This window comes from Tympanuchus pallidicinctus, unplaced genomic scaffold (assembly GCF_026119805.1).
Source record: "Tympanuchus pallidicinctus isolate F22 unplaced genomic scaffold, pur_lepc_1.0 scaffold2, whole genome shotgun sequence".
NCBI lineage: Eukaryota > Metazoa > Chordata > Aves > Galliformes > Phasianidae > Tympanuchus > Tympanuchus pallidicinctus.
The window spans coordinates 9,427,781-9,448,429 of record NW_026294721.1 but is presented as its reverse complement, the minus strand read 5'-3'; the positions used below and the strand labels follow the sequence as shown (position 1 = coordinate 9,448,429).

General features: G+C 42.0%; 1 protein-coding gene across 1 annotated transcript in view; it reads left to right on the top strand.

Moving 5' to 3' along the window:
* The first annotated feature begins 2,864 nt into the window (after window positions 1–2,864).
* The window catches only part of CPZ (carboxypeptidase Z), a 36,456-nt gene continuing 18,671 nt past the window's right edge, over window positions 2,865–20,649 (top strand). Inside the window, exons 1-5 of the mRNA XM_052682750.1 lie at window positions 2,865–3,164; window positions 16,134–16,157; window positions 17,406–17,780; window positions 18,576–18,788; window positions 20,239–20,435. Coding sequence (XP_052538710.1) covers window positions 3,077–3,164; window positions 16,134–16,157; window positions 17,406–17,780; window positions 18,576–18,788; window positions 20,239–20,435 — 897 coding nt within the window. The 5' untranslated portion in view covers window positions 2,865–3,076. The remainder of the gene's footprint in view (window positions 3,165–16,133; window positions 16,158–17,405; window positions 17,781–18,575; window positions 18,789–20,238; window positions 20,436–20,649) is intronic.

Genomic DNA, 20,649 nt, shown 5'->3' with positions numbered 1-20,649 from the left:
GACCCATTTTCCCTTTCTCATGACCTGCAGGTACGGGTAAGTTCTGACAGGAATTTCAAGAGTATCTGTCCCTTCTACTCAATTCTATTACTTCTTCTAAGGAAGCAAAAATAAATAAATAAACAAAAAGAGATAGTCACTTGTGCATGATTATATTTTGGCTTGGATACAGCTGCAAAAAGACAAAAAATAGGTTCACATCTACTCCTGTCATCAGTGTTGCTGATACTCCAAGACCACTAAGTAGTTCTAAATAATGTCAGCAAGAAATCTGAGGTGACCCATGGGAGTGAGGGGTACCCTGTTTCAGTTATTTATAGAATGGTAACTTTGGTCTTGGAAGCTCTGCACAGAGGTCAAGGAGCCATGACCCTCAGCAAGGTTTATTAAGCTGAACATTGCTATGATGATACAATGTCTTCCTTGTTTCAGAGTGCATCCAGGTTAATAACTAGGTTGTACAGCCTTATGCAAGGCAGAGGAAGTACTGTCTCCATTTGTATTTGATGAATGAAGGGCCAAAATATGGTTGAACTAGATGAGTGAGCTGAGATCCATTCACAAACATACAAAAAATACTAGATGGATACAATAACTTTGAGAATGAAAAATGTTAAACACAGCATTTCTTCCATTCTAATTCACAGAATCATAGAATGAATCACAGAGTGGCCTGGGTTGAAAAGGACAGCAATGATCTACCAGTTTCAACCCCCTGCTATTTGCAGGGTTGCCAACCAGCAGACCAGGCTGCCCAGAGCCACATCCAGCCCAGCCTTGAATGCCTCTGGGGATGGGGCATCCACAACCTCCTTGGGCAACCTGGTCCAGTGCGTCACCAGCCCCTGTGTGGAAAAAAAAATATCAGTCATTTAATTCAGGTATATAATGAATAGCTATTCTGAAATGGCTCAAAATTCCAAGTGTGATGGGACTATGGAGCACAATATGGATGTTGAGTATCATGGTAGGGCTACTGAAGGCAAGTGTCACTGATTTGCAAAATGCTGTGGGAGACCCTGAAAAAGTGGACTTAGATTTGCTTGCATTATTTAAAAAAAAATAATAATAATCCTAAGCATGTGGTATGTATATGGGCTGGTGGGCTGAAGGGTGGTGGGGAGAAGGGGATAATCACGAGGATATAGAATCTAGCTGAAGGATAAAAGATTGGAGGAGAAATTGTAGGCAGAAACAAAAGGCACCAGAAAAAGAGACAGAAAAATGAGAAAGCCTACTGGGTTACAGCTATTGAAGGATTAGTTCTGCTGTGGAGCTCATATCAAAGAACAAATGGATGTATAGGGATAATGTCATTGCAATACTTATGAGGAGTGCAGAAAATTTCAAGAAAGGGATCAGTGTTTGTTTCCCAGAATAGTTGGTCACACTGGTTTGTAGGTATAACCACAGCACCTTTTTTTTCACTATAAGGAATTTAGGCTAAAATGCACAGCCTGGATAGGAAGGATTTGTGCACTCTTGGCTGTATCTGGGAACACCAAGTATGTAAGCATCAGATGGGTCCTCAGAGCAGCTTGACTGCAGATTGGTGGGGAGCTGGGCAGAGGTGGAGTACATCCTACCCTTGGACATCCTTCAGTGTTGTGCTGGTAAGAGACCAGACTAGCTGCTGTACGGTCGATGAAAAAGGCAGCCAAGTTATATTCTTTTCCTTAGAAGAAGAAAATAATTTCTTTGTTCTTTGAACCATGATGGGCTTTGGTGTTGTTTGCTCCCAGGACAGCCTCTATAGTCTCTGGATCCAGTCAAAAATACTGGAGGCAAGAAAACTGAGCTTCTTAATCCTTCCAGCAGCATAACCCTTCCAAACATGATCAGACATCATCTAATTTTCAAGAGGCATAGAGCTTTCTCCTGGCCTGTCAGTCTGTTTTGCATCTTTCCCTTCAGGGAGATTCAATTGATTACATTATCATACAGCACCATAACTCCCTGCCGATCCCTCTAATAGTGCTCAGCAGAAATCAGTGTGCTCTGACTGTAAGGTGAAGTTCTCTGCTCTTATGTGTAAGCAGGTATTAGTCCTTAGGGGAATGTGGAAAGATTATCCTGTGTTATATCTGGGGGGGGGAGAGAGTGGAGGGGAAATACATGCATATTTTTTTCCATGTATAGGTCTAAAAAAAAAATTCATCTTACCTAAAGCAAACTTTTCCACCATACTTGCTTTATATGTATGCAATCCATATTTCTATTTAATAATAATAATAAAATTTAAGGTAAATTCAATGCAGAAAAACTGCCCATTTAAATAATCTATTTTTTTAATCTATATTCCTTAGCTTTTGTGAAGTTATTACAGAACCACAGCTATTACAGAACCACACATTCTTTTAAGAAGAGGTTGAAATCTAAATCTGTTTATGTAAACTGGCTCTCATCTTAAGCAACTGGCAAGACCAGGTGGAGCCTGGAGGAGAATCCCAAAGGCTGCTTTGTGGGGTCTCATGTTTGTGTGCTGGAGGGTATGCACCTTCGATTCCCTATGCTGTCATATTGTGTGTTAAACTTGCAGTTTAAGCTGCTTATGAAACAACATTCTTTGGGAAGAAAGTTGCTTTTGATTGCTTTTCTCTCTCTCTGTGTGTGTGTGTGTGTGTGTGTGTGTGTGTCTTTTCCCTGTTTTCTCCAGGCAGTCGCTCTCAACTCAGTGAGACAGGCTTTACTGCCGCTCCCCTTTCCCTTGGGAAAACTGCAGCACGAAGAATGAAGTGAGGGACCACATCCCCAAGATGCAGGGACCCCTTTCACCCCCCACTGCTACCGAAATAACAAACCGGGCTGCACCAGGGAGACCGTGGGGAGGCAGAGGGGAGGGAGAGCTCATCCCTCCTCCCTCTCTGCTTCAAAGCCTTTTGCTTTCCAAGCTCAAATGCTAGCTGAAATCTGATGCCTGGACTGCATATGCAGCGAGACGTGGGCATGCCCTCGCAGTGCACCGATTTCCTCCGTGCCTCGGAGAGCCAGAGCCGTGCTGAGGCTCCAAGCGGAGGAGCCGCTCCATCAGGCAGCGAGTGCCACATCACTGCGCTGCCTGCACAAGGGCTTCAGCATGGTTCCGAGCCTGCTGCTCCTCCTCACCGGGCTGTTTAGGGCCACAGAGCCAGCACCCCGCTGTGAAACCGGCCAGGAGACCCTAGGTAAGGCTAACCACCCTAAAAGCCCCTTTTAGCCTTTTTCCTTCTCCTAGAGATGAGAAGAGAAAAGGACTCTGATTTCAGGGCATGGGAGGTCGATGTCACCCTCCCCTAGAGATGGGGAGATTGGCTTTTTGGGAATCTGCAGATATCTCTGTGATGAAACTGGAGCTGTGCTGAGAAAGCATGGATACAAATTAAAAAAACAAGCTTGTGAAGTCAGGCAATGTAATGTTTCCCACCACTGTCTTTTAGGGCCGTGTGCAGATGTGTTTTTCTGTCAGTTTTGAGTTCCCAGTCTGTAGGATCCCCTTTGGCATCTGGGGAATGCCATGGGCTCTCCCCATCTCTGGCCTTGCCTTCTAGGAATCTGGCAGTCAGATTGCATGGAGGTGAACTTTCGACCTTGTGTGTTTTTGTGCTTAATAAAATCTCCTTACGTTCAGCTTTAGGTCACTTTTTTTCTTTTCTAAGTCCAAAGTATGAGAAGAATTATTAGGATGTGAGAGCTGGAGGATGTGTCGTAGCTTGCTATAAGCAATATGGAATTTGTGTGAATTGATTGGCTGGAAGGATAGATTTGCCCATTAGAATAAAGGTGAAATAGAAACATGCTGCTGAATGGGTTGAAAGCTCTTGGTTCAGTAACTGGTTGACTAATTAATAAAATACTGAGTATCTTTTAAAAATATGTGGTGGCTTTTCTTTACCAAATGGATTTAATTTAGATTTCTTTTATGTGGGGACGCTGGGGAGGTGAATGCAGAGCAATTCCAGTGTAGTGACAAGCTCTTCTAGAAAAACAGTAGAGAAAAACTGCTTTCAGAGCTCAAATTCAAAACGATTCAGAGTTATTTTACAGGAATGCAAGAAAGGATAAAAAACCTGAAAATGACCTTATTGTTACCCAAGGAAGTACAGCTATATTTTGGATTTTAAATATAAGTCATAATCTGTGAGTGACATTGCACTGCTATACAACACAACCCGTGTGCCATGCAGTATATATAATTTTAGAGTGCTGTTCCCACAAACATCAAAGTGAGGTCTACCACAGCCTGAAGGGATTTTATTTTTGGATAAAGCTGCACAAAGAGAAATGTTGTAGACTATTTGCAGCCAATTACAGGAAGAGGCTGTGTGGTTTTGCAGCATACCCTTTCTCAGAGAGCTCTGATTCTTCTCCAGCTGATCAAAGATGTGCTGTGGGGTGTTATTAATCCTGGAAACCATAAAAGCAGGGATAATTGAGGGGTAATTGTGGCAGGATCTGTTTGCAGTTGTGCTGTCTTTAGGGAAGGGCAGGTGGTGGAAATACACCTTGCACATGGAAGGACTGGAAAATGGCCCTAGAGGATGGCTGATGGCAGGCTGTGGGCATTAAAGTATGTTGTGCAGTGTGAGAATGGGGTACACTTACCAGTAACCATTCTTGGACCAGGAATTAAGAGGCAACCTGGGTATCCAGAGACCTGCCAGATTTCTTCCTTTTCCAAGGAAGTAACATTGTGTCAGGCAACATGAAAACAGGGAACTGCAGTGCTAAACACGTTCATGTTCAATATCCAGCAGGTTATGCCTTCAGATGTTGTACTGGGATTTTCTCTTCTTTTAGGATCCCTCACACGAAGTGTAGATTTTGATAGAATTCAGTGGCCAGAGCCAAAGTGCCCTGAGCTTCCAGTGCAGGGGAGGAAGCCAGGGGAGTCAATACTGCTGCCTGGTTCTCAGCAAGGCTGGGGCTGGGTTTGGAGAATTCTCAGTAATATTCTTCTGCAACTCATTCTTTTTTTTCCAATAAGAAATCAAAACAAAGCTAAAAGTAAAAAGATCCTGATGAAATGCTGTGTGTCCTTGTGTTTAGTAAAATAAGGAGATGATTACTGTCACCCTACACCAGGACTGTCACCAACATATGGCACGAGCATCAGGCAACATTTGGGGAGCTTCCTGAGTAGCAGCTGAGAACCATGATGGGAGAGAGAGCAGACCCATTCTCAGCTGTGTGCCATCACCACAAGGAGCCAGGAAGCCACTGCCTCTCTGAGCAATAGGATGCTACAGTGCCCTGTTGAGAGGCATCTCTTCCAGACTTTGATGTGTTTCACTGGCCATTGAGCTTGTAGCTTGGATAAGCAAAGTACAGCTTGGCAAGTTGTCCTGAAAGGTGACCAGCCTTTAGCAGAGGGAGCTAATGGCATAGGTTTCTGTTTTATCTGAGCACCACACATTGAATACTGGTGTATTCTGGTGGTAATGAGTAAAATGCAGCACTGTGAGCAAAAAAAACCAAAACAAAACAGCAGGCTGGAGTCACATGCCTCAAAGCACTGAAAGCAGCTGGCTTCCCTCACAGGGACAGGGACAGCTGGGAGCAGACCCCATGCTAGGGCTGGGTGTTGTGGGCTGCTGCCTGTGGGGCCTCTATATGGGATCCAGGTGCAGCCTTCTGGGCAGGAGATGGGTCTGGGAGCTATGAAGGAGAAAGGGGGTGCCTAGGCACCTGGGTTTCAACTCTCTAGTTGAAAGGTATCATAGAATCACAAGGTTGGAAAGGACCTACAAGATCATCATCCTCCCATCACCATTGCTACCACAGCGACTAAACTATATATCATAGCTCCCCATCCAGACACTTCTTAAACACTGCCAGGGTTGCTTATAGATGAAGTTAGCCCACTGGATGTTGCTTGTGAGGACTGAAGCTGTTGTACATGGCTGTTTCTCATCTGCTCCCAGCCACCTCCGGAGGGCCCTGGTCCTAACCACTGGGAGTGGGAGGTAGATCCTATCTATGGCCTTAAGTAAGAGTGATCATTTTGTAGACACTCAGACTGGAAAAAAAAAGCTTTGCATGAAGTACTGTGCTTTTCTCTTTCCCCTCTCCAGCATTTTCATAGTTTACCTTACTTTATTGGTACATGACCAAGGGAGAAGCTACTGCCTTCCACAAGCTTCAGGCTGGCCCTGAAGCTTCATGAGTTGAGTGTTTTAGTTCAGCTGTTGTGTACATTTCCACTGTTTGTTTCCATGCCTGTGCATACACATAGAGGCAAAGCTTCTCCAGCTGCTCTTCATGGGACTGTACAGTTCCTCTTGCATTTCTTGTCCCACAGTGGGCAGAACCAGACGAGAAATGTGGCCATGGAACCCATGTGGGAGATCCCAAGGTCTTGGAGTCTCACTGCTGTGCCCAAAGTGGACGTATCCAAGTCTTGTCAAAACAAAGGAATGCAGAACTACATCATGCATACTCACAAGACAAGAAATTCCAGCTCTCGTAAACTTGGTTTTCATCACCAAGTCATGTGAGCTGTTTGGATTCCCATCAGTGGCTTGAGTATTTTTACACAATTATTATTTCTGCAACACTGGTTTTGGCAACATTTAACATGGGAAGTGAGTCAGAAACTGCCGCTTATAAAGGCTGAGTATACATTGAAAGTATACTTGGTGGGTATATTCTTTTACTGCTGAAATAACTTATGTATGATTTTAATCTGAATGCAAAGTTTTCTTCAGGATACTTGTTTATGTATTTTTGAAGTGTTAATGTCTAAATACAAATCAAAACCCACACAAAAATGTCCATTGCCATAAGATGTATCTAGGCTATTAGAAGCAGTGATGATTGATCTTTAGAATTTCTTGACACAGCCTTTCCCAACACACAGTTAATTTGGGATTGAATGGAGTTGCAGCTGGCTAACAGCAGCCATGATTCCCTCTAGATGACCCAGGTCATGTAAGACATCTCATTCTCACATCTGAAGCAAATATTACATAAGTTCTGTGAGTTCCTCTGAATCAGGAGAGGCTGAGTGTGCAGATGTGAGAGGAAGTCACCTGCCTTCTTTTGAACATGGTACTTGATGCTGACAGGCTGCATCCTGGTCTATTTGCAGGGCTCCTCCTCATTATTTCTGTGACTGCTAAATCTCATTTGGACAAACAACATTCTAGTTGGATGTAGCTGTCAAATGTCAATGGAATTTAGTAATTTAAGGTTGTTCTGCCCATGGAATTTCAATACATTTGTCTATCCTATTGTAGTTCCATTGATTTAATTGGTGCTATTTCAGTTTTACAGGGTTATAAGAGGACAACCAATTTGGGAGACAAAATGAGGCTAAACCATGGATTTAAAAATCCCAACACTATTATGATTTTGGTCAAGAATGTTGAATTAACTATCCATCTTCTGTAGCATTAGAAATTACCACATTTGGCTGAAGCTCAACTGCTTGCAGAGGAGCCAGGTGTGATGTTAGTTATTACGTTTCATGCATCTAACCTAATGAAGAGACGAGGCTATTCTAGGGGGCTGTATAGACTGTGCTTAAAGAGGATGGAATGACATTTTGGCAAATGCTTTGGAAAGATAAATTGAGGTTTTTATCTTGAGTTTTATCAGATGTGAGGCTCTGTCCTGTGGTATTCAACAGAGCTGAACTTACTGAAAGGTAAGCCTCTGACTCTGGTAGATCAAAGCACTGAGAGAGTACTGCATCATTAGAAAGTGGGAACTGAGAATTGAGCTTTAGAGAATATACATGTACAAAGTAAAGCTATGGAGATGTCACGGATCTGCATTACCAGCCTAGTAGGCGGTTTCACCTTTCTCCAGTCACTCTGATGATAATTTGATCCCTTAGAAGGTAGTAAATTTCCTGACCTCTTCAACATTCTCACCTTAGTTGTTTTAACATCAGCATTGTCTAGATCTGAACAGTTTTCTCTAACTTTCACTAGTCATACACAGAGAAATGGTCCCTATGTATGGTCAGATCTTGAAACAGCAAATGCAAGTCCAGCATCTGCTGTTGCTATTTTTGTTTTCTTGTGTTTTCTTTTTCACAGCTGTAGATTTTGTCTTGCAACAAGGAAAGCATCACAGCTGAGGCCAAAAGAAGGCATTTAGCAGGTTTTCTTCTGGGGTTATTTTTCTGCTTGGGATTTTCAGCTGGAAGGGCTCTCTGGAGCAGCACTTCCCAGTCAGAGATGCAGCTGGGATGGCATAGGAAATTCGATTGCCAGAAGCACAGAGACAGTCAGTGGGGATGGACAGCCAGCCAGCAGTAATTTTCCTCAATTTGTTTAAGGCTCCTAAAATAAAAGCTTTGAGTTTCATCTGGACAACTCTTGAGGTTGATTTTGAGTTGTTGCTGAGTGTCAAGTCTCTGTGTGCATCTTCACAGATTTTGGGTGGTGGTCTGCAGACTGTAAGAGCACCCATCTCCCATGGGAGATCCCATCTCACCTTCAGCATCATGTCACATGTCCTAGCCCTGTGCATACAGGAGAAGCAGGCCTGGAGGAGCTAGTTGCAGCATCATTGCTATAGGGACACACCCCAATAGCTCAATAAAATGGTTGCTTAAGTGGACTCTGAGAAGCAGCTGATTAGAGAGAAGGTGGGTTAATAACAATCATTGCCTTGCCTCTTCCTGCTATGATCTTACCCTCAAAGTGAATGCAGATTAGTCATTAATCTCTTTCAAATGTTTTCAGGCTTCTTCATGTGGGGGTTGAAAATAGGCTTGTATCACCCACATTCACTGAGATCCTAGGAAGCACGTCTGCCCATTTCTCCCTGGGACTCTCTCTGAGCCAGAGGAGTTGGCTTTAAATTTTAGTTAACTGCCATTTGCAGGTAGAGGTAGTGCACTTTATGTGTTTGAATGCAAATTAGACAATTTGAGGAGGCAAGTAAGGAAAAGGGCTGATATTTCTACGTATACTCTTTGTCAGACAGCATCCAGACATTAGCTTAGATATGCCATTTTGTAGAAATGCAGGTGCATAGATCGACTACAAAGAGAGCACATACAGAATGGGCAAAGAAAGTGGAGTATAGAAAGAGAGATCTTATCTGCCTGCCTGCTTATTTAAAGGGAACTAATCAATTTCAGTCTCCTGAACTGTCTACCTAGGCATTTGTGCCACATTATCGATGATATTTGACTATGATTCAGGGAGTTCACATGATGCAGTGCAAGTGTTACAGGCCTGTTTTTCTTCTTAGTCAATGCATTTCACCCCTCTCCATCTTAGATCCTAATGCTGCTGGGTTCAGTTTAGCACTCCCTAAGAGCTGCCTCAGGTATATCATAGAATCATCATCATAGAATCATTTGAGTTGGAAGGGACTTTTGAAGGTCATCTGGTCCGACTTCCCTGTGGTGAACAGAAACATCTACAGTTCGGTCAACTTGCTCAGAGCCCTGTCCAACCTGACCTTCAGTGTCTCCAAGGATGGGGATATCTTACCACGTGTCAGGATAATCTGTTCCAATGCCTCACCAGCCTTATTGTAAAAAAACGTTTTGTCCTTATATCCAATCTAAATCCCCCTCCTTTTTGTTTGAAACCGTTTTTCTTTGTCTTGTCAAAACAAATCATGATAAGGAGTCTGTCCTATTCTTTCTTATAGCCCCCCTTTAGATACTGAAAGGAGCAAACACATCTCTCTCTGGGAAAATTACAGTAATTGCTGGAGTGGAAGATAAATGTTAGAAACATAGTCCTCACCACACAAAGACTCTGATGTATCCAGAAAAAGCAATTAACCATGTGGGCTGCTTTTTTTTTTTTCTTCTAACTCCTTCAGTTTTCCTGGAAATCCCTTTTTTGTGGCTTGGGATCTTCTCTGCTTTTGCCCCTGTGCATGTGCCTTAGATACACAGTTACATTCCTTCTCTATTTTCTGCTTGACCATTTATACCCTAGCCAAGCTATTCAGCCGCCTCATTTCACTGCCATTAATTTAGTTCTCCAAATTATCCTCCACCCATTGATACCTTACTGTGTTTCCTGGTTTTAACCAGTGTTGTATCTAGGACTGAGCTCTGGAGATTGTCAGTGCTTTGCTGTTTGCAGTGGTATTGCAAAGTGATATAGCCCAGCAGTGTTTGCATATTACCACTGATATTAAGTTTTGCATCTTTAGTGTTAAAAGGTAGATGATCATTAAAAAGACTGACTCAGTCGGCCATGTAGAAGCACAGAGAAAGCAATTCTAACATGATCTGAAACTGAAATGTTCTATTTGGAAAAGGAAAGTTTGACTTTAAACAGGCTAAAAGGAATACATATGTCTTCCTATTCAAAATAGTAAGAAACCCAGAAAAGTGGTAGGGGGTGTGCTGCTCTTTACAAAACAAATCATCTGATCTTGTTCAGTCTGTCAGTAATTACAATGCAATTGTGTAAGCCTTACTGAATGATTTAGATGTTTTGAATTTATGATCACCTTTGGGCTTATTCCTCTAGTGCCTAAGTCTCCTATTGGCCTTGCTTTTGAAAAGGCAACCAGCCAAGCCACAGCATTGGAGGTAGCTATTGAGATCTATTGTCTGTGTTATGGGTTAATCACAGCAGCTTGCTGCTTTCAGTGCTGAATCATCAAGGGGAAAAAATGTGATCTTGGCAGTAAAATATGTATGTGCTGTATTGTAGATTTTCAAGCTTGCTTTTGCAAATTAAAACCAGAAGTGTATGTTATAGAGAGGGCTCAGAAAGCTTGAAATGGCTTTTCTGCTCTTCAGTAAGTGACTTTATCCATAATCTTAAATAGCAACTGTGCTACTGAGAGGATTTTTGTACCTCTGGTGGAAAAGCTAAAGTAGAAAAATGGTCATAAAAAATTGAAAAGACTGTTCTGAATCAGGAAGAAAAAGGTCTCTTTGTAGCAACCTGTCCACAAATGGGACTGTGAGGAGGAAGAACCGTCTTCCTCTGAGCCCAGGAAAGATTCTGCTCAAAGAATGGAAAAACATTAGGCTTTCTCAAGTACACAAGAATCAGCAACTGAAGTCTGCCAAGTTAATCTGGAGGCCTGAGAAGCTGTCTGTACATTATTGTCCACTGTTACTCACAAGAAAAAGAGAAAACATTGCTGAAGCAAGCTGTGACAGAGATTTCTTTGCTGATCATTTCTGTGCGTGGGGACCCAGAGTTCATGGATGCAGGAAGGAGTGTGCAGTTCTAGGGTTGGGCTCTGAGAGACAGGCAGGAGGCTCAGACCCAGCTACGTGCATCCACACTTCTTTGTATAAGTACAGGCACTGGAGAATTATCTTTGGCCCTCGCAGAGCCACACCCTCCCAAACAAATGCAAGAATTGGCATTAGGAAAAGTAGGAAATGTCCAAACACCACACCAGCATTCATACACATTTAGAACTTGCTTTATAGCAGACCTTTTCTCTCTTGTTCGTATGCATAGTAACTCCTGATAACCTGGAAGAACAGGCTGCTCACTTGTCTGTGTTTACATAACGGAGCCTTGGCTGATGAATGGTTCACACAGCAGCTTGTAGGGGGCTGTGGTGGACAGAAGTGCCACAGGCTGGGCAGAGCTGGCCTCTGAGATGGCAGAAGCTGCGTAGATGTTTCTGGCAGAGGGAGACAGGGAGAAAACAGTGTGTTATAGTGCACATGCATGGTACTTAGAATCATAGGATTGTTAAGGTTGGAAAAGACTACTAAGATCATCTAGTGCAGTATCAACCCACCCCCACCATGCCCACTAACCATGTCCCTCAGTGCCACATCTTCATGTTTCCTAAATACCTCCAGGGATGGTGACTCCATCAGCTCCCTGGGCAGCCTGTTACAATACCTCACCACACTTATGAGAAGACATTTTTCTAACATCCAGTCTGAATATCCCCTGGTGCAACTTAAAGTTATTACTTCTCATCCTATTACTAGTTACCTGAGAAAAGAGGTAATGCCTGACCTTCACCTTGATACAGATACCTTTCAGGGAGCTGTAAAGAGTGTAAAGCGAGACCTGGACAGGCTGGAGAGCTGGGCAGAAAAAAAACAGATGAGGTTTAACAAAAGCAAGTGTAGAGTCTTGCATCTGGGGAGGAATAATTCCATGCACCGGTACAAGTTGGGGGATGAGCTGCTGGAGGGGAGCTCTGCGGAGAGGGACCTGGGTGTCCTGGTGGACGACAGGTTGGCCATGAGCCAGCAGTGTGCCCTTGTGGCCAAGAGGGCCAATGGCATCCTGGGGTGCATTAAAAAGAGCGTGGCCAGCAGGTCGAGGGAGGTGATCCTCCCCCTCTACTCTGCCCTGGTATCTGGAGTACTGCATCCAGTTCTGGGCTCCCCAGTACAAAAAAGACAGGGATCTCTTGGAAAGAGTCCAGCAGAGGGCCACAAAGATGGTGAAGGGCCTGGAGCATCTCTCCTATGAATACAGGCTGAGTGAACTGGGTCTGTTCAGCCTCGAGAAAAGAAGACTGAGAGGGGACCTGATCCAGGTCTATAAATATCTAAGGTGTGGGGGGCAGAATGGCGAGGACGGATTCTTTTCAGTGGCGAATGGAGACAGGACAAGGGGAAACGGCTGGAAACTGCAGCATAGGAAGTTCTGCACAAATGTGCGCAAGAACTTCTTTACAGTGAGGTGACGGAGCACTGGAACAGGCTGCCCAGGGAGGTGGTGGAGTCTCCTTCTCTGGAGATGTTCAAGACCTGCCTGGATGCCGACCTGTGCGACCTGCTGTAGGGAACCTGCTTTGGCAGGGGGGTTGGACTCGATGATCTCTGGAGGTCCCTTCCAACACCTGCAATTCTGTGATTCTGTGATTCTGTGATAAGATCTCCCCTGAACATCCTCATCTTCTAGATCTAAGTTTAAGCTTAGCTCTAGGTTTAGGATCTAGGAGGAAAGAGTCAGTTTTGCTGCTTGTCAGTGAGTAAGACTTGATAGTTTCAAGCTCATGAGGAACATCGCAGGCCAGAAATAGTGGGAAACAGAGTTTAAGCATAAGTTGTAAGAAGCTTCATCTTTTACTGAAGAATTGCCCCTGCTTATCACATTCTGATATTTACAGCTTCAGTTGCCACAGGTAAGGTACACGTTTACATGGATTTGGTTTCTTCATCTGAAAACTAAATCTATCTTCCTCAATCAATGTTCTTAATAATGGATAATAGCCTTATTACTTTATAGATTTCCCCTCTACATAAATATGATAAAAACAACCAAGTGTAGAAGCTAAGTAGTAGACAACCTGAAACCAGAGATATCTTTGTCTTTCCTGTATTAATGTCTGTTCCTGCTCACAAAAGGATTCAGACCTCTCATGAACCCAGCTGTAGGATATGACTTAGCAGAGTTTTACACATCTGTTCCATCAGATATCCACTCCTTTGCAGCACCTTTCTCTCTGGCCAGCTGGGCAGAAAGCAGCATCTGCTAAAAGCAGTAAGGCTGTTCATAGAGCCAGAGCAGGGGTAAGCAGCAGCAGCACCGTGCCCAGACCATGCCTGGCTGCCATTTCCCTTTGGTTTCCTCTACTTAGTCCATCTTGTTGCCAGAATGCCTTTCTGCTCCAGCTGAATAAGCGCAATATTGGGATACCATTGAAAATATATTTGTGCCACGTATGAAACCGACTGATGGGTATAGCACTCCTGCACAATAATACTGGTATGGAAAACTGTGTATGACTCAGTATCATTATTTGATCATCATATATCAGAGAGACAAACAAAAATGGCCTTTGTAGCAGGTCACAGAGCCTTCCAAGAGGGAAAGGACGTTACTTTTGAGGAAATGTAAAGAGCTGGAGAAAGACTATTCCTACTCCCCATGAAGAACTATACCTAGTGCACACAGTCTCCAGTTTATAATAAGATCAGCTACAGTGCAGTCATTTCTAACCACCCTTCAGTGTAGTGAAAGGTATTAATCTCACTGAGGGACATGAGTTGGTGGGCTCAGTGATGATGGGTTGATGGTTGGACTTGATAATCTTAGAGGTGCTTTCCAACCTTAATGACTCTGATTCTGAGTGTTCATTCCTTTCTCCTTCCCACCTAGCACTGTACAAAAAACTCTTCTCTGATTATCCCCACGTGTAAGACAAAATGTGGGACCTGGCTGAGCTGAGGCTTTTTTAGGCATGCTCTCACCTTAGTAAGGGATCATGCCAAAGTAGGGGAAACATTAAAATCCTATGACAGAAAGCAGTATTGATGAACCAGGTATTGTGTATTGCACTAGCATAATGAACCAAGCCAGGAAAAGTGTTTTTATGGATAAAATTTTTTCCAGCTTGCTGGATACTAGAATTTGTTGCTGTTGGAGATGGGCTGTTTCTGCTTGGTCTGAGCCCTCATTTATTTTATGAGGAAATGTGCATCGATGACAGTTCATAATATAGAACTAGACTCATATCCAATTAAAAGTCTGCTTCCAACATAAAATTCCAGGTTTAATTTTGTTCTTGTTATAATGATTTTATTTTGGCTAAGGACTGATCAACTGATTAGCAGAACATATGTACATGATTACATTTAAACAAATTTGCTGGGAGAAGTTTAAAATTCCCTTAGAAAGAAAATAGAAAACAAAGCTCAATTCACTGAGCAAAAAGCTAGGTGTCTATATTCAAAGTGACAGAACAAATAACAACATAGGTTCCCCAAGATATTACTAGACCCTTCAGTGTTAGAAAAGCTCAAACATAATGGCTTAGCTTCTATGAGGCACTGATGAAAACAACTTTAGTAGCAGTATTTTTCTTTAGTTGCTAGAAACAGAGAAGGACAGTATAGAATCGTTGGCTACAGGAACAAAAGAAGACTCCCCTGGGTCATCAAATAGAGTTACTCAGAATTAAAAGAGCTTGTTTATTTGACCTAGTAAATAGAAAGCTAAGAGGATCTGACTGCTCTCCATAAACACACAGAGAAGGCATGCACCAGGGAGTGCAGAGAGCTATTTAAGCGGAAGGACAATGTTGGCACAAAAATACACGGATATAAGCTGGCCATGACTACTTTTAGGCAGAAAATTAAAAGGCAATTTCTAGCTATTAGAGGAGTGAGCTTTTGGGAAAGCTTTCCAGTGAGAGTAGCTGGAAGGCAAATAATTAGTTTCAAGATGCTATTAAATGGATTATAAAATGCAGTATCTAGAGATAGGATCAAGTCAGATGGGAAGAAATATATCCTCTTAGAACCAGCAAAAGCTTATTTTCTCCATGAGAAATTTATATGTACAGGATTATGTAGGACCAGGAGATTTGTTAGATGAAGGTCCATAAAGCCTGTTAGTATTTACTTGAAGACTCCTGTGGTATTTTAGACTAAACCAGGTTCCCAAATTTCCAAAGCTTCCTAGGCGTATAACTTAGAGTTTTAAGCATGTCCAGAAACGTTGTGAGGTTGTCAAGACTGCACAGCTCAGTGTCTTTTTTAAACTTAGGCCCCATTTCTTACACAACTACGCTTGTTTGTATTGTCAAATACTCCCTCTTTTAATTGGGCCAGAGACTGGCTAGGCAATATTCTTGTTGGCTTATGTCCTACGCCTGCTCATTTGAATCTGTTCTGTCTTCTTATTAAACTCTATTTCCAATTATTTTCTTGTTTGAGATTCTCTCTTTTCTTTATTGATGTGGGTGGATGGGGCTCCACATTCCAGCAGCTGTTGTAGGAAACACATGGCAGAGGGACTCCTGTGTCTGGGGAGCAGAAACTGAAATGGATCGTGTGTGTTTGTGTGTACTGTTAACAGTAAACATCAAGCTACATTAGTGGGACAAAAGGACAAGAGGTCTGGGAACTGAGCATTTGAGAACTCGAATGGACACTGGAGAAACCAAAAGGTCTCAGATTTGGCTACTGAGAGCCCAGAAGGTCTAAGCCAACTACTGAGGAGATCAGGGAGCTTGGGTCTTTGTACCAGTGAGACCCTAGATATGGGCCCGCTACCAGTTAGACTAGTGTGTGCCTCAGTGGCTGAGCCACTGATGTACCAGCAGATTCAGGGGTCAGCTACTGGGTAGACCAAGCCTAGCTACTAGGGAATCATACGTATGTTTGTATTCGTGTGTGTACATGGAGATGCAGCAGACCCAGTGGGACTTCCAGGTTGGACAATTCCTACTATGAGGTGAGATAGGTGCTGCTGTCCTAATGCTATTTTTGTCTTCTTTATTTGCAGGTCAATGCCAAACTGCACAGAAAGGTAGGATGTGGCTTTACTTGCTCTCCTTGGAAAATCTCAGCATCTTAAGTATTTCTTCATTATTTCCTGAAAAGTTTTCTACAATGGATGCTGTAATAGGTCTAGTTTCTGGAGAGATGGTCTCATACAGAGGAGAATTTTGCCATTCTGACATTTTTTACCATTTAGAGACATTAGCAAGATAAAAATGCTAATACCTGGGTCCACTACTATAATATCCAGAAATTTTATGATGAGACATCTCTTTATTACTTCCTTTTTACCTCTGAGTTGACTGAAGATGTTAGCAGCATTTTTACTTTCTAACATCTCTTATCTTGATTTCTTAAAGTGTATTAAATTGCATGTCTGTAAGCCAAGTCACAGAATAACTTCTGAATTGCAATTGCAATCAAACTTCACAGAGAGGCTGAAGTTTCAGAGAGATTAAACTCTGTCAAATTTTGGTGACCAGGCAAAAAAAGAAGATATTTTTTCCAATACCTTCCCCTTGAATAAAAAAAATATCAATGTAATCTCACGTTATTAGTGAATCCATACTGTGAGGCAAGGACAGGGAAGAGAGCATATCATAAGCACACCTTTTTCAGGGTTCTGTGTTTTTACCATATTAGAGCATGACATAGTCTTTCCTTTGGAAACCAGATTTTGATAATTTTATATTTGGTTCCAATGTATTTTCCAAATATGATTTGTTAAATGAATTCCTATATGGGCCAGGCACTCCTGTGTTGGTGAATGTCAGTGGATGTCATTTTTTCTGCGTGGAGGAATTCAGTGGCACACCTCTTCTTCATACACACTGCCACATCAGGCACCATTCTGTCAGACTGCTCCTCTGCCACTCTGCTGCCATCTGTCACACAGCAACAAAATTTAATGGAAAACTGGTGGGAAAGTTCAACCTGTACTGTCATACTACCAGCATCTGCTTCTGATGTTGTGCTGTGGACCAACATAATAAACTAGAGGGATTACTTTTGGAGCATCTCTCAATCAAAAGGCCATTTGAATCCTGAATGACATCTACTTGCATCAGACCGTTCACTGTCAATCTCTGGACTAAGTATACTTCTCATCATTTTTTTTCTCTTTTAATTTATATGAGAGTATTGCAAACTACCTCAGGCCTACCTGTGAATAAGAACAGAAAAATGTTCATTAAATGTGTTGTTATATTGTCCTTGAACTCTTCAGAGAACAGATGATAGAAGCCATTTTTCATATGTTCCCCTTTCTTTTTCATAGCAAAATGTGTGGACATCTCCTTAAGTTCTTGTACAGATGTTACCTATACTCAAACAATGTATCCTAATTTGCTGGATCAGAAGTCTCGAGAAGTGATTGAGTACAGCTCTGAGTATATTCTCATAAGTGTGCTGCACAACTTGCTGCAAGGAGAATGCAATCCAGATCTGAGGCTCCTGGGGTGCTCAGTGCTGGCTCCACAGTGTGAAAAGGACAAAGTTATAAAGCCTTGCAGGCATGTCTGTGAAAACCTGAAAAAAAATTGCCTCTCTGCTTTTGATGCAATAGACATGGCCTGGCCCTACTTCTTAGACTGTGATCGTTTTTTTGCTGGGGAAGAAGAAGGATGTTTTGACCCACTGGCAAAGCTGAGAGGTAAGGAAAGAGGCTCTGTTGACACATCTTACTCAACTTGATTGGAAAGTTCTCATTTCAGTCAGCTTGACATGCCTACAGCACAACACTTCTGAGCTTGTCATATTTATAAACATTTGCAAGGTGTGATTCATTTTGTTCTACCTGTTTTAATCACTTTATTAAACTGGGCTCAAGAAGTACCCATTCCTCTCCCTTGCATACAAAGATCAAGATAAGCAGCTCAGTACTATTTACTTGGACTTGATATGTATTTAGATAAATCTTGTCCTCTGTTTCAGCATTTTGGGTAGCTGTCTATGTATTTGAAACATTTCCTAAAAATATTTTATTTTTTAAAAACTGAAGGTTTGAGGTACACAAATTCATGGTGACATGACAAGCTCAGTGAAGTCATCTCATTAGTAATAGTAGCAGATCTTTGTTTGGATGAAGAAGATCTAGATAGTTCAGAATAGCTGAATTTCATTGAAAATAAATTTGATCCGTCGGATTCAAAGGGAAAAATCTGTATATTTATGATTGAAGAGCGTTAAGCATGCCAATGACTAAATTGCAACTGGATTTTGCACAGTGTATGTGTCGGTGTGCATACGCATTACTATTTTTTCTTTCAAGAAATATATGCCAAAATAAACAGTGTAGGATGTAGTACATAGAATTAAGGCTTGGACTGCAGATTCATTTTCTATAATTCTATTATTGAAAAATATATTTTGTGGAAAAGCACAGGTATTTATGTAATCCTCTGAGAATGACAGCTTTTAAACACTGTCTTACAATTTTTCTTTGCAGGAGAAGTAGTTGTTGAAGAAGATTTGCCTTCAGACTTGCCAGCTACTTTTATTCAGTTCAAACATCATTCATATTCCCAAATGGTGAGCACGTTGAAGAAGACTGCTTCTAGATGCTCCCATATTGCAACAACTTACAGCATAGGTCGCAGTTTTGAAGGAAAAGACCTTTTTGTGATTGAGTTTTCAACCAAGCCTGGTCACCATGAACTACGTGAGTTTTATCAGTGTTGATGGGTTGCTTAAGGGAAATCCAACATACTATCCATCCTCTTTAAAAAGATACTACTTAAAATGTAAGGAGTGTTTATTGAAAAACATTGTATTCTCAGATTACTGTGATGGCAGATGATTTGCTGCAGTAATTATTGCCCAGTTGCATTTTCCTAAATTCCTTGTTCCTAAATATATGGCCATGTATACGAGCACAGTGGTATGACTATTATTTATTTATGCCCAGTTTGCAAAGTTTTTGGACAGTTCTTCAGCATCCATGTAGGCTCAGCACAGAGCTACATCCAAATACATTTATGAGCTTATTACCTGAGGTAAAGCTTCTGTGTCTTCTGTATGCTATGCCCCTGGGGAGGCAGAGAGGGCAGCTGAGCCTAGTGTTCATTTTGTTTGCTCTCAGGCACACTTCCTTGCACGGTGTGGGGATATTCTGAGATGCCTTTGAACTTCAGCAAAATCCCAGAAGAAATCATTAATACAGCAAAGTTCTAAACTCCTATCTGTTGGCCAATTGTCCTTCTTCTCTTGTGTAAAAAGGATGGAAGTTGCAGGTGTCTTTTTTTAGGCAATACTCTGTTTGCCAGGATAAAACAAAGCCTATGAATCAGGCTTTAAAATAAAAAGTGTGATATAGTATGATAAAAGATGGTAGTTTAACACATCACCTAGCATTTCCTTCTAAATCTATTGCTCCATGATTCTCAGGATGTGATTTTGGTAGCCTTAGTAAGCTGGCACAATAGCTCTGTGCCAGCCCTCCTTCCAGGTCCAGTGCTAGGCGATGGACGGGATCAAAGATGAAAACAAAGGGCTAGACAGGAAAGGGTGCATCTATTTTCTACTTTCCATTAATCTCTAATGAAGGATGGAAACTGGGAGAATAGCTGCAGAGAACTGTGAGGTTTAGTGTTACTAATAGTTCTATTCCAAGTCTGTTTAGCCTAATGCCTAAAAGGCATTTTTTATGCATTACCTAATTTATGTTCCAAATACGTGGGTAATATATTACACATCTGCAGGTCATTTCTAAGATGTGTGACAATACAAAGCATCGTAGCTGCCCAAGCTAAGTGAGAGTGCCAGGGGTGTGTTCTGTCCCTTTTCTACAGCTTGACATTTGCAGCATCACAACTAATGAGTCAAAATAAATAAATAAATAAATAAAAGCTTAGAGCAATGGGTGCCCCTTATTGTACATGATCCTGAAAGTATGGATTTTGTTTCACCCATCCAGAAAGTGATTTAAATCATTGCTGAACTGACTTGTAGGGGAGAGAAATTCATCTGGAGTTGGCGTACTGTTTACAGCAATGTATGCATTAAATTACTGTAAATAAAACTTTCGTCTATAAGCTGTCTGTGTTACTCTTCTTTTGGAAGCCATCCAGGTATAATCAAATTAAAGCATCTCATTGCTTCATGTTCCACAGTCAAGCCAGAATTTAAGTACATTGGCAATATGCATGGAAATGAAGTTGTGGGAAAAGAACTGCTGATATACCTTGCTCAGTATCTGTGTTCAGAGTATCTTCTCGGGAACCCTCGCATCCAAACTTTGATCAATAACACCAGAATTCATCTCCTGCCTTCACTCAACCCAGATGGGTATGAACTGGCTGCGGAAGAAGTAAGAGACTTTGTATAAATAAATGTTCAGTGCTTCCTGCTTCTAAAATTCCCCCTAGGAAAATACAAACTTTAAGTGAAGCAGCAAGTATGGAACAGAGTGCTAATAATCAGCAGCTGGGCTTCCAGGCTGCTATGGGGGTAGGTTGCTTTCTGAAGACAATGCGAACAGACCTTCAAAGCAACCAGAGCCATGTTAGCCATTTTTCCTCTCT